At 41.5% G+C, this 12907-nt stretch overlaps 1 protein-coding gene across 1 annotated transcript in view; it reads left to right on the top strand.

The window, feature by feature from the left end:
* Positions 1 to 12694, top strand: part of HOMER2 (homer scaffold protein 2) — a 97821-nt gene extending 85127 nt beyond the window's left edge. The window contains exons 8-9 of the mRNA XM_081839180.1: positions 9763 to 9843; positions 11834 to 12694. Coding sequence (XP_081695306.1) covers positions 9763 to 9843; positions 11834 to 12022 — 270 coding nt within the window. The 3' untranslated portion in view covers positions 12023 to 12694. The remainder of the gene's footprint in view (positions 1 to 9762; positions 9844 to 11833) is intronic.
* The last annotated feature ends 213 nt before the right edge of the window (positions 12695 to 12907 follow it).

Genomic DNA, 12907 nt, shown 5'->3' with positions numbered 1-12907 from the left:
GGAGCTCACCCCATCGCGGGGATTCGAACCGCCGACCTTCTGATCGGCAAGTCCTAGGCTCTGTGGTTTAACCCACAGCACCACCCGTGTCCCTGGGAGATGTCTTAAAATCCATCAAAATCCATCGCCCTAATCAATTTCCTTGTGCTTGGGGCTCTTTTAACAAGCCTGATTGTTGAGAGTGTTAGCAATATCATCCCGGAAAAGAGCTTTGGCATACATATTGTTTGCATTGTCTTGAGCCATTAGGGAACATTAAGGGCGAAAATCAAACAGACCCTATTTGTACACAAAATGAGTTCATTCTGCAGCCATAGCAATTCCAAATTGCTGCCCCCTTAATTCCAAGAGGTATGGTTCAGGTGACCTGGCCAAATTTTGACCATCAACACAGGATTTGGGTTGCCATGCTCCCTCATTCCCCTTCATGGTTGCAGTTCCTATAGTTTCGTATAACAACCAAATCCAATAAATTAGGTTTTGCACAAACTATAGCTTGCTTCCAAAGCAGGACTGGAAATCTTATTTAAATGCTGTTTTCCAATACTGCTTTAGGGACAAACTTTGTACAGTGCAAATCAGGAAGCGAAACAGAGTGTAAAGGAGGAAGTATGTGTTGAAGTGTTTACACATGCACATCATAGTTTGGTGATGATATCTGAATTGGGGTGTGTTGTTTCCTTTATCGTTTTTTACAATAAAAAAAAATCTCAAAGCAACTTGACAAAAATAAAATACAACTCATAAAAGCTATTCAAAGGCTGAAAAGAAAAGGGGGAAAAGCAAAATACAGAATACATAAAATGCCCATCTAGCAGTATGTTAATAAGGATCAAGGAAGGAGGATATTAGGTTTATAGTGTGTTACAATCTAAGAGAAAATGTTATGAAAATGCTCTGTCGGTGGCACCTTTGCCAAACTGGCCAAAATGTATAAGAAACTTGTTGGAGATGTAAAAAGGGGAGAGGTTCATATATGCATATGTGGTGGGAATGTGAAAAAATCAGAGAGTTCTGGGACATTTTATATAATGAATTTTAAAAGATACTCAAATTCCCATTCACACAAAGACCAGAGGCCTTCTTATTAGGGATAATGTCAACTGAAATCAATAAAGAAGTAAGACCACTCTTTATGTAAGCAACATCTGCAGCCAGGATTCTGGTCACAATGAATTGGAAGAGTGAAATTACACCTACAAAGTCAGAATGAATGGCAGGTAAAAATGACAGAATACATCCAATTGGCAATAATGACGGGGTGAGTTAGGATACTCAATGCAAAGGGTGAATAAAGGGACTTCCGGAGGCGGCGCAAAACGGCAATGGCGGTCCTCTTTACTCTGTGAAGAGGGGCTCCGCGAAAAAGGGTCGTCCGCTGCGGCAAAGCGGAGACCCACTAAGAAAAACCACAGGCAGAGCGAGCCTGTGGCCGTGGGACTCGGCGGGCGCCAAAAGCCCCCCCAGAAACGAAGAAGGAACCTCGTAAGGGGCTCCGGAACGTGAAAGGGGGAGCGGCGCTGTGAGTTCATCGCTCTTTTCGTGGATGCAAAGCCGCGCTGCTGCTGCCGATGAGCGCTGACCTTTCTTCTTGAAAACACTGAATTTGACAGCTACATACCCGTGAGTAAGGAGTACTAAATTTTGGACTAAATTTGGACTAAATTTGAGGATTTTGACTGAAAACGGGAGGCGAGTAACAGGAAGTCCGTCTTCCGATCCTGCTAATTAGATCAAAGCAAGGGCTCTGAAGAGCGCTGTAGCGTTTAAAAAGGATCATAAAAGCAGAACAAAGGCGCATTGATAGACTCTGCCTTTTAGAAGTTAAAAAAGGGAAATCTTTGTTAAACCTGTGGACTCTATTTTTTGGAACTTTCTTCCTATCTTTGAGTTATACGGAGTTAAAAGGGACAACCTAGTCGTCGGGCTGCCAGAGCGTAATAGAGAACTGTCAAACTGCTGATACTGTTGCTGAAGTTTAAACTGTTACATAGACTGAGACATTAACGTTTAAACATTGTTGCTGGGACCATTCTTGACACCTTGTGGCTTTTATTCAAGAAATAGAAAGCCTTGGGAACCTTCCTTTTGTACTCTGGAATTACAAAGACTTAATACGGGGAATATAGGAACTTCAATGGCGGAAAAGAGTTCTCTCCTTCCTTGAAACTTTGAAATACCCCCCCCAGAGGATTGTGGAGATATAGTGGCTTGGGAACTGTATTTTATTGAGACTTCTTGTGATTTAATTGTTTATATTTTGGACTTGTCTCTCTTATGGAATAAAAGACAATTTGACCTTGAACTGAGGCAGGTGTGGAATGAGCGGCTCAGGGAAAACAAGAGCAGCCAAAGCTAAAGAAAAAGAAAAAGAAAAGAAATCTGTGCAACTTGTTCAAACAACTTTAACTCATCAACGCAGATCATCTGTCCCAACTGTGCTAACAGCACAGGAGGTGGAAACTGAGCAGCCTGTTACAGAAGATATGGCAACTGGAGGATCTGAAACAGTCCTGAAACAAATTTTGGAGCAACTGGCAATTTTAAACCAAAAGGTGGACAATCAATCATTAAAAATTGATCAAGCTACATCCTCTATTAGTAAATTATCTGACCAGGTTTCCCAGCATACTCAGGCAATAGAGAATTTGCAAGGAGCTACGGCTGAAAATTATAAATTAGCTGTGGAAGCCAATCAAAAAGCAGAACAGGCAAATAAAAAAGTTGATGAGATTAAGGGGGAAGTAAGGCCTCTGAAAAGACAGGTAGGGGAACAACAAGCCTACCTGTCACTGGTCGAATTGAAAAGTAAGGAAAATAATCTCAGGTTAAGGGCCATCCCAGAATTGGAGGTAGGTAATTTAGAGGGATTTCTGACACTTTTATTTTCCAAATTCTGGGGAATTGAGGAAGACAAAGATTTCAAAATTGTGACGGCCTTTAGACTGGGAAGATCGGTAAAGAAAGATAAGGCCAGAGACTGTTTGGTTATTTTGAGATCAAGAGAGGAAAGAGATAAGATATTAGGCCTACATTTTAAAAAATCTTTGGAGATAGAAGGTAAAAAGGCTGAAATCTACAGAGATATACCCAAACATCTATTGGATCTCAGGACCACTTACACAGACCTGACCAAATTGTTAAGACACAACGCAATTCCTTATAGGTGGGAGTTTCCACAAGGACTATCATTTACCTATAAAGGAAGGAAGGTAATCAAAACACCTGAGGATCAACAGAAGTTCCTACACGACCACGAGGAGGACCTACAAAAGGGAGCTGCAGCTTCTTGGTCACCACCACCATCGGGACCACCACCAAAACCTACACCGTCTGGATCTGGACCAGCACCACCACCTCTGGGATCGGAGGAAAACCTAGACACCCCATTGTAGGACCCACCAACTAAACCAGGATGTCTCTGCAGCTTCTCAGCTGGAATATAAATGGCGGAAACTCTCCGGAAAAAAGAAAAAAAGTATTTCATATTTTGAAAAAAGAACAATTGGACATTATTTGCTTGCAAGAAACACATGTGACAAGGCTCCACAGAAAAGTGTTAATTAATAAAAGATTAGGCCAAGAATTTATTTCTTCGGACAAAGTTAAGAAAAGAGGAGTGGTGATATATGCAAAGGAGAGCCTGTCACCGAAATTCTTATTTAAAGATGAACATGGCAGAATTTTGGCGATTGAAATTCAGACACAAGGAGAAAATTTTTTGATATTAGGAATATATGCACCAAATGAAGGAAAATCAGAATTCTTTAGGAAGTTGCACGAGATTATGCTGGACTATTTAGACTATAACAACATCATTATGTTGGGTGATATGAATGGGGTCGTATCTGTAAACATGGATAAGTCGCAAAGTGCTAACATAACGAAAGATGGCAGACTACCTAAAACTTTTTTTGAAATGACTGGCAACATGGACTTAATTGACATATGGAGGGTTAAGAACCCCCTAGGAAAAGAAGGAACTTTCTTTTCTGAAGCTCATCTGACATGGACACGAATCGACCAAATATGGGTAACTAGAGGACTGGCACCTAAGACTAGAAAAGTGGAAATCTGCCCAAAAACTTGCTCCGACCATAATGCTTTGAAAGTGGAACTGAGATTAAACATAACCGGATCCTATAGATGGAAAATGAATGACACCCTATTAAGGGATCAGGAGATTGTTAAGAAGGCCCAAAAAACTTTAAAGGACTACTTTGAGATAAATTTAAACACCACTGTGGAAAAAAGAACAATCTGGGACGCAAGTAAAGCAGTTATGAGAGGGTTTCTTATACAACAAAATACGATCAAGAAAAAGTTCTGGAATGAAAAGAAGGAGAAGATATTGGAGAAAATAAGAGAAGGAGAGAAAAAATTAAGATCTAAGCCCAAGTCGAAGGAAGTGCTGAGAGAAGTGAAATTTTTCCAGGCACAATATTCGAAATTGATAAATCAAGAGGTGGAATGGAAAATTAAACAAATGAAGCAAAGATCCTTTGAATCAGCAAACAAGTGTGGGAAACTGCTAGCATGGCAGTTGAAAAAGAGAAAAAACTTAATACAGTTACAAATCTAGAGATAGAAGGGAGAATGATCCAGAAACCCGAGGAAATTAGAAAGTGTTTCCAGAGATATTTCAAAGAACTTTATTCACAAGGGCCACAGAAAGACTTTGAGGTGGATCAATTCCTTAAAACTAATGGATTACAAAAAATAACCCAGGAAATGAGAACTACCCTGAATAGTAATATTACTCCGCAAGAAATTGAAAGTGCCATTCAGAACCTTCAACTAGGCAAATCTCCAGGCCCTGATGGACTTACCTCCAAATACTATAAGGTTTTGAAGGACTATTTGATACAACCTCTGTTGGAGGTCTGCAATCAGATTATGGAGGGGAGGAAGGCACCGGAGACGTGGAAAGAAGCTTTCATCACATTGATACCCAAACAAGAATCTGAAAAGACCCAGCTTAAGAACTACCGCCCCATCTCACTCCTAAATGTGGATTACAAAATTTTTGCGGATATTTTGGCAAGTAGATTCAAAAAAGTACTCAATGAAGTGATCCACAAGGACCAGGCTGGCTTTCTCCCCGGTAGGCATTTGTTTGATAATACAAGAAACATTATTGACATTTTGGAACTTCTACAAACAAATCTTAATACTAGAGCGGTTTTAATTTTTATTGATGCGGAGAAAGCCTTTGACAACATTTCTTGGATGTTCATGAAGAAAAATTTGGAAGGGATGGGAGTGGGGCGGGGGTTTGAAAATGGAATAGAGGCAATTTATTCAGGACAAAAAGCTAAGCTGATAGTAAACAATGTGGTGACAGAGGGGTTTAAAATTGAAAAAGGGACACGACAGGGGTGCCCCCTATCCCCCCTATTGTTCATTTCAGTTCTGGAGGTGCTATTGAACATGATTAGAAAGGACCGGTCTGTACAAGGAATTGAGGTCGGAGTGAAACAATACAAACTGAAAGCTTTTGCAGATGACTTGGTATTAACATTACAGGAGCCAGTCTCTAGTACTAAAAGAGTGCTAGAATTAATTTCTGACTTTGGTCGGGTGGCGGGATTTAAGCTGAATAAGCAAAAAACTAAGGTTTTAGCAAAAAATTTGACAACTACAGAAACAGATGAGTTCCTGAAAGAAACAGAATTAAATGTGGTCAAAAAAGTAAAATACCTAGGGGTGTATCTGACCTCCAAAAATTTGAATTTGTTTAAAGATAATTATGAGAAATGTTGGTCAGAAATCAAAAGAGATTTGGAAATATGGTTAAGATTGAAACTTTCCTTGTTGGGCCGAATAGCAGCTATAAAGATGAATGTATTGCCGAAAATGTTATTTCTGTTCCAGGCCCTACAGATCGTGGACAAAGTGGAATGTTTTGGAAAGTGGCAGAAGGATATTTCTAAGTTTGTTTGGCAGGGCAAAAAGCCCTGAATAAAGTTTAAAATACTAACTGATGCGAAAGAAAGAGGGGGATTTGCCCTGCCAGACTTGAGGTTATATTATGAATCTGCAGCCTTCTGCTGGTTGAAAGATTGGATTTTATTGGAAAACACTGATGTCCTAGATCTGGAAGGGTTTGATAATGCTTTTGGGTGGCATGCATATTTGTGGTATGACAAGGTTAAAGTTCACAAATTGTTTAAAAACCATATTGTCAGAAGAGCAATTTTGTTGGTCTGGACAAAATATAAGGACTTATTGGAGAGTAAGACTCCGAGGTGGCTCTCACCGGTGGAGGCCAAGGCACGTAAGAGACTTAACATGGAAGCCTATTGGCCTAAATATTGGGAAATAATTGAAAAAATTGGAGACAATTGGAGGTTGCTGAGCTTGGAAAAATTAAAAAACAAGGTGCGAGATTGGTTGCACTATGCTCAAATTCAGGAGGTTTTTAAAGTGGATAAAAAGGTTGGATTCCAGGTGGAAAAATCGAAATTAGAGACAGAACTGTTAGAGCCAAAAAACAAACTACTTTCGAGAATGTACAACTTGCTGCTTAAATGGAATACACAGGACGAGACAGTCAAATCCGCCATGATAAAATGGGCGCAGGATTTGGGGCACAACATTATTTTTGAAGACTGGGAAAGGTTATGGAACACTGGAATAAAATTTACGGCATGTAGTGCCTTGAAGGAAAATATTATGAAAATGATATACCGGTGGTACATGACCCCAGTCAAACTTGCTAAGATATATCACCTGTCTGACAACAAATGTTGGAAATGTAAAGAGGCGGAAGGGACATTCTTTCACCTCTGGTGGACTTGCCCGAAAGTGAAGGCCTTTTGGGAGATTATTCATAATGAACTAAAAAAGGTACTTAGATTTACCTTACCTAAGAAACCGGAGGCCTTTCTTCTGGGCATCGTAGACCAGAGAGTACTTAAGATAGAACTTTTTTTATGTATGCTACCACTGCAGCAAGGATCCTGATTGCTAAGCATTGGAAGACACAAGATTTACCCACGCTGGAGGAATGGCAGACGCAGTTGATGGACTACATGGAACTGGTCGAAATGACTGGCAGAATCTGAGACTCGGGGGAAGAAACAATCGAGGAAGACTGGGAAAAATTTAAAGACTATTTGAAAAAACATCATAAGTTGTATGAATGTTAAAAAATGCACTTTTGAGGAAATTCTAGCTTCAGCAATTGTAAATTAATGAAATGAAAATTAAGGTACAAGAAGTCAGAGGTGGAATAATGAAATAACTTTATTATGTTCAAGCTAAAACGTATAAGATGTCGGTTACAACATTTTGGAAATTAGATAACATGATAAAATGAAAGATACAATAAGTTTTGAAATAAGTTAACAAATTGCTGATGTTTTGTATCACAGAGAACGCAGGGTCAGGAAGATGCGGGGAAGTCCATTGGATTGGCTGAAAAAAAGGATTATGGAAATTTGTAACTTTTTTACTTTATTTTCTATATCTATCTTTTATTCTTTTTTTCTGTATTTTATAAACTTAATAAAAATATTATTTAAAAAAAACAAAAACAAAGGGTGAATAAAGAATGGATGGTATTAAACGAATACTTGAAAAACTACTATGATAGGAAAAATCTGGCAGACCTTGAATGATTCTTGCAATGTATAGATAATAAACTAAAGAATTTTTCTCTGAAGGAAATTGAGGAAACAAAGTACAATAACACGATACTGTGTAAAAAATAGCAAATGAGATTCATTTTTTTGAGAACAATCGGAAGTTTATTTTATCTTTCTTATCTTTCTTCTTTCTTTTCCTTATTCTTTATTCTTCTTCTCTATTTTTTGTTATATATTTCTTTTTTCCATGTAGTGTACGTGCATAAATTGTAACATGGTAAATTGTTGTGTAAATATGTGTTGAATGTTTAATAAAGATTTATTTTTAAAAAATATTTAGAAAATAAAATTTTTAAAAAATAAAATAATAAGGGCCAAGCCCATTAATTAACTAATGACTTGGGGAAACAGAAAGGTCTTAGCCTGGTGCCTAAGAACTGCCAAAGATGGCACCAAGCACATCTCCCTGCCTGGAAGAGCATTCTACAGACAGTAGCCACTACTGAAAAGGCTCATTTCCTTTGGCAGTGCAAACTTTTTTCTTTTTATTGGTTCCCACCCCTCACCCCTGAATGCTAATTTCATATGGCCACTTTATTTAAAGTCCTGATATTCAAATACAGGCGACTCCCCATTTATGCTGGGGGTTACACTCTGACCCCTTGCACACATATGTGAAATGAGTGTTAATGGGGAGCAGCCCCAGAAGACCAGAAGTGGGGGGAGAGACCTGAACAGCCTCAACAAAGTCTTACTGTGCCTCTTGCTCACGAGGAGACCCTCCCCAGAACCCGAAGGGGACGTCCTCTTTGGGGAGGGAGGGTCTCAGTGAGCCAGAGACTTGTTGAGGCTGTGCTCAGCAAAGCCCCGCTAAGTCCCTCTACCTATCTGGGTTGCTGAGCCGGAGGCGCAGTGGACATTCCTGCTAGCAGCTGCTATGTGGGAAAGCACAGCAGCTATTGCTACAGCTTTTCTGCACATCAGCTGTTAGCTGGGAGGCTGAACAAAGCCCTGCTGTGCCTCTGGCTCACATGGAGACCTTCCTAGGAGCCCAAAGAGGACACTCCCTTCAGGCTTCAGGGAGAGTGTCCTTGCAAGCTGGAGACACAGTAGGACTTGGTTCAGCCTCTTCAGGCCTCCCCTCCCCCAACTTCTGGGTTTCTGGGGCTGTTTGTATGCACAGTCACATGTGAATTAAATGTGCCTCAATTGGGGGGCAGGGAATGCCTGTATATATTTCTGAAGGTTGGGTAATGTGTATATGGCTGATGCTGATTTTTTTTAAAAAAGTTTTATTATCTGGTTGAAATTCGTAACTGTCAGAGCTGCCTCTAGGTCCCAGCTCACAGAGGACCAACGCCAGGCTGATGTTATGTACAAAAGTCTTTATTGAAGTTTAATTTCCATTTCAAAGCCAGAGCGTGCAGCCCTACGTCTAAACTCTAGATCGGCGAAGTCCTATCTGAATCACTTCCCCTTCCACACCAGTTTAAGATCCTAGCCCTGCTCCACCTCCTGCGCTGCTCTCTTCTCCTCTGGGTCCTCCTGCCCTCTGGGGCATTGCCCTTTCTGGACTCTTCTGACGCTGAGTCGCTTAGCTCCTCCCCCTGCCTCTGGCGTGCTTTAGGACCCGGTTCCCAATCCTCACTCTCTGCTGTCCCGCGCTCCTGTACATTTGAACTTGCTTCTCGCGCCAACCCAGTGACCTTTCTCCTAACCGTTACACTACTTCTGTCACTGCTTCCCCCTTCCGTGACACTGGCCGGATCTGACCTCCCTTCCATTGTCCGACTCTCCGAGGGAGGCGTGGTAGGCTCTGCCTCGTCTCCTCTCCCTGGTGGGGAAAGCACTGGCCCCGATGCCTGGGACTCTTCCCCCCCACTCTGCTCTGGTGGGGAAGCTGGTCCTGATTTCCAACTACTGCTCTGGGAGTCCCTGCTGCCCCCTTGCTCCTGGGGCGTTCCCCTTGGGACCCCCCTGCCCCTGGCCACTGGCGCTCCCCTCTGTGAATCTTCCGATTCGCTGGAGAGGCTCATGGAATCCCTCGGACCACTGTCCCCTCCTACGCTCCCTTCGGATTCCTCCCCCTCGCTCTCCATCTCCCATCTTCCCTGTGCCTCAGCGCCTGAGCCCCTGACAGTAACCTTTATATTTTTTGTGTTACTTTCTCTAGGAAATAGAGGATCTTCGGAAACAGGGTGAAATCATACCAGAGTTGATGACAGAATGTGAAACAGTATCTGAGAAATTGCAGGTATGAATGGTTATTATTATTCAGTATGTATTTTCAGTTTTAAAAGGAAAATTATACTCCACTTAAGACCTATAGCCAGAATGTTTATGTTGGAGAAACTGAAGCGTATGATTCATGCTGGATGAGGATGGCTCAGGTAGAGATGTGAAGGTGTTGGGAAAACGATTTCCTCTTAACTTTTACCCAGTTTTCCCCCTTGGTCCTCTGCTCCTCTGGGGTCATGTCAGGATAATGCTGCTTGCTTGCTTGCTTGGAGAGCCAAGCAGTAGGGAAGTAGCCACAGTGTTTTTTCTTCCATTCATAAATGTAAGTTATTGTAGTGCAGGTATAATCATAACACAGATGGAAAATATTAAGGCACCTTAACTGCTCAGGCCAACAGCACAATAATGGCTTAGTGCGATGGTGTCTTCGCACAACTGTCAAGGAATGAGGGCTCTAGTAGGAAGGGGAAGTGGACTCCCTGATCACAAGTCTCTAAAAGCCACCTTGAGAACGGACTCAAAGCAGCCTAAGGGAACCAGGGAATAACTGCAGAACAACGAAATCATAAATTCATGCTTCCATTTATTTAATTGCATTAGTGTGCAATTGGGTAGAGCACCACCTCCATGTTTTGTGTTCCTTATCTCCATAAAATAAAAGAACTGGAGAATGGATGTAGCTAGGACTTATTTGGGAGGTAGGCAGGCTTTATGTTAGGTGCAGCAGAACCGAGTAATCTGTGATGCAATTGGTCAGTTAAATATTTTGATTTATTTGATTTATTTATTTAGGGGGCAGCTGCCCCCCCCTGCACTCCTCTGGCTACACCCATGGCTGGAGACATATTTTTCAATAAAAGCAGTATGTTCAGGGAGGGGCCTGGATTACTCAAGGGATGAGAGAGCCTTCGGTGCTAAAGTCCTAGTTGCTGTACTGTGCTGCTGGCACTCCACTGACTTACCCTTCTTCTGCCTTGGAAGCTCAAGCCTGTAGAAGATGTACCCTGTTTCACAATTTAGGAACGGCTTCATCTGTAAATCTTTCATCTCAACCCATGCATCATGAATTTGTTGAGGAGAGGCAATATGGGGCTGTATCCTCTGGGGCAAAGCATTTCAAGTACAGTGGTGCCTCGCAAGACGAAATTAATCCGTTCCATGAGGCTCTTCGTATAGCGGTTTTTTCGTCTTGCGAAGCAAGCCCATTGACAGCTTAGCGGATTAGCGCTATTAGCGGTTTAGCGGCTTTTAGCGGATCAGCTGATAAGCGGCTTAGTGGCTTAGGAAAAGGGGTAAAAAAGGGGGGGAAACCCGCAGGAACTCGCAAGACATTTCGTCTTGCGAAGCAAGCCCATAGGGAAATTCGTTTTGCGAAGCGCCTCCAAAACGGAAAACCCTTTTGTCTAGCGGGTTTTCCGTCTTGCGAGGCATTCGTCTTGCGGGGCACCAATGTACAGGTTTATATTGATGATGTAATATTGATGATGTAAACCTCCATTGCTAGGGAACTTAAAGATTATTCTTCTCATTATTATTATCATTATCACTGTCTTCCTACACATTCAGCCAGGGAGACTCCAGATATTTCTTTTTCCTATTTTTTTAGAAAATGACATTGAGTTCCAGAACAAAACAGTATCAGTTCCCAGGCGCTGTTTTGTCAGGTTGTATTTGTGGACAGGTGAGCCAGGACCCGAACCAACTTCAGATAATGTTTAGAACAAATTCTGAAGCGCTAGGAATGGCAGTAATATATGCAGAGCAGGGCACATAAATTCCAGCCAAAAGCTGCCCAAAGTGACCTCATTCAAGGCAAAGCTTCTCTTCCGCATCCTTCTGTGAAGCAGTCAGATTAAAATAATAGCCTTTCCCCTGACAGAGTTTGCTTGCAGGTAGGCTTGCAATGGACACAATAAATAAGAGATGCAGCGATGGGGCAGGTATGGGGAGGGCCTTTGCTCTTTTTGTTATTGTTGAGACTTTAATGTAACTTTTTTTTTTTAAAGGCTGCTGAGAAAAGGAATAAAGACCTGGAAGAGAAAGTCAGAGCTCTAAGGACAGAGGTGGAAGAGAGCAAACACAGACAAAACAACCTTAAGACTGAGTTACAGACTTTTTTAGACGTACTAGATGGAAAGATTGATGAATTGCATGACTTCCGGCAAGGACTATCTAAACTGGGAGTTGATAACTAGGGAATAGCAACATATATCTTTTTGTAAACTAACATTTGGTGGGTGTGCATTTTAATCCTAAATGTCTGTTCCACAAAAAAAACCCCCCCAAAAAACCAGAGTATTCTTTTTGTTTGCAATGTGATTTGTACATAGAGTTTAAAGATTTAATGGTTCTCTCCCCCACTACCAATTCTTCCTTTTCTTTCTTTCTTTCCAAAAATTGTTGTTGACTTTTCTTTTTTAAGGTAGAGCTTTGTTTATCTTGCTGCTTCTGGACTTTGAGGGTTTGTGAACAGGTGGGGGAGGGTTCTAGCCTCAGGAAAATGGAACTAGACCTACCTTAAAATGAATATGCATTAGTTGTTGCAGGGAAATTTCTATCTTAAGGGCTGCTGCAACCATAGAAACAGGAAGCGAGCCTTTTCCTTATCTTGATTATCAAGCCCTGTGCAGTTTTATTTGTGTGTGTGTGTAACAGACCACAGTGAAGATGAGAGGAGATGCTTGCAATTTGTCCATGGGCTTGAAAAAGAAAAATGCACTTGGGAGCAGCCATTGGCAGGTAGAGAAATATTCTTTTAGTAGATGCTCATGGCCTTAGGATCAAATTGTGAAGCCTCATTTGAAGAATTCAGTGGTGGCTTTTTTAAAAAAATAAAAAAAATACCCACGAGGCCTTTTCATACAGAATTTGCCATGTTCAACAATGTGCATTTGAAATTGGTGTAGAAATCGCAATGTGTTCAGGTGTGGCCCTTTGCACTCCTGGTAGAATGGACGTGGAGGTAGTTACCCAAAGTTGGTTGGCGGTTTCCAAAGCCTTTGAGGGTGCTTAGAAATGCAGATGTTGTACATTAAGCCATCTGAATGCCGGGGAAATGGGCACTCTTCCTAGGATCCAGG

Source organism: Podarcis erhardii (genome assembly GCF_964252035.2).
Source record: "Podarcis erhardii genome assembly, chromosome: 14".
NCBI classification, from domain to species: domain Eukaryota; kingdom Metazoa; phylum Chordata; class Lepidosauria; order Squamata; family Lacertidae; genus Podarcis; species Podarcis erhardii.
The sequence above is the reverse complement of the archived record's forward strand: the minus strand, read 5'-3'. Positions and strand labels throughout refer to the sequence as shown.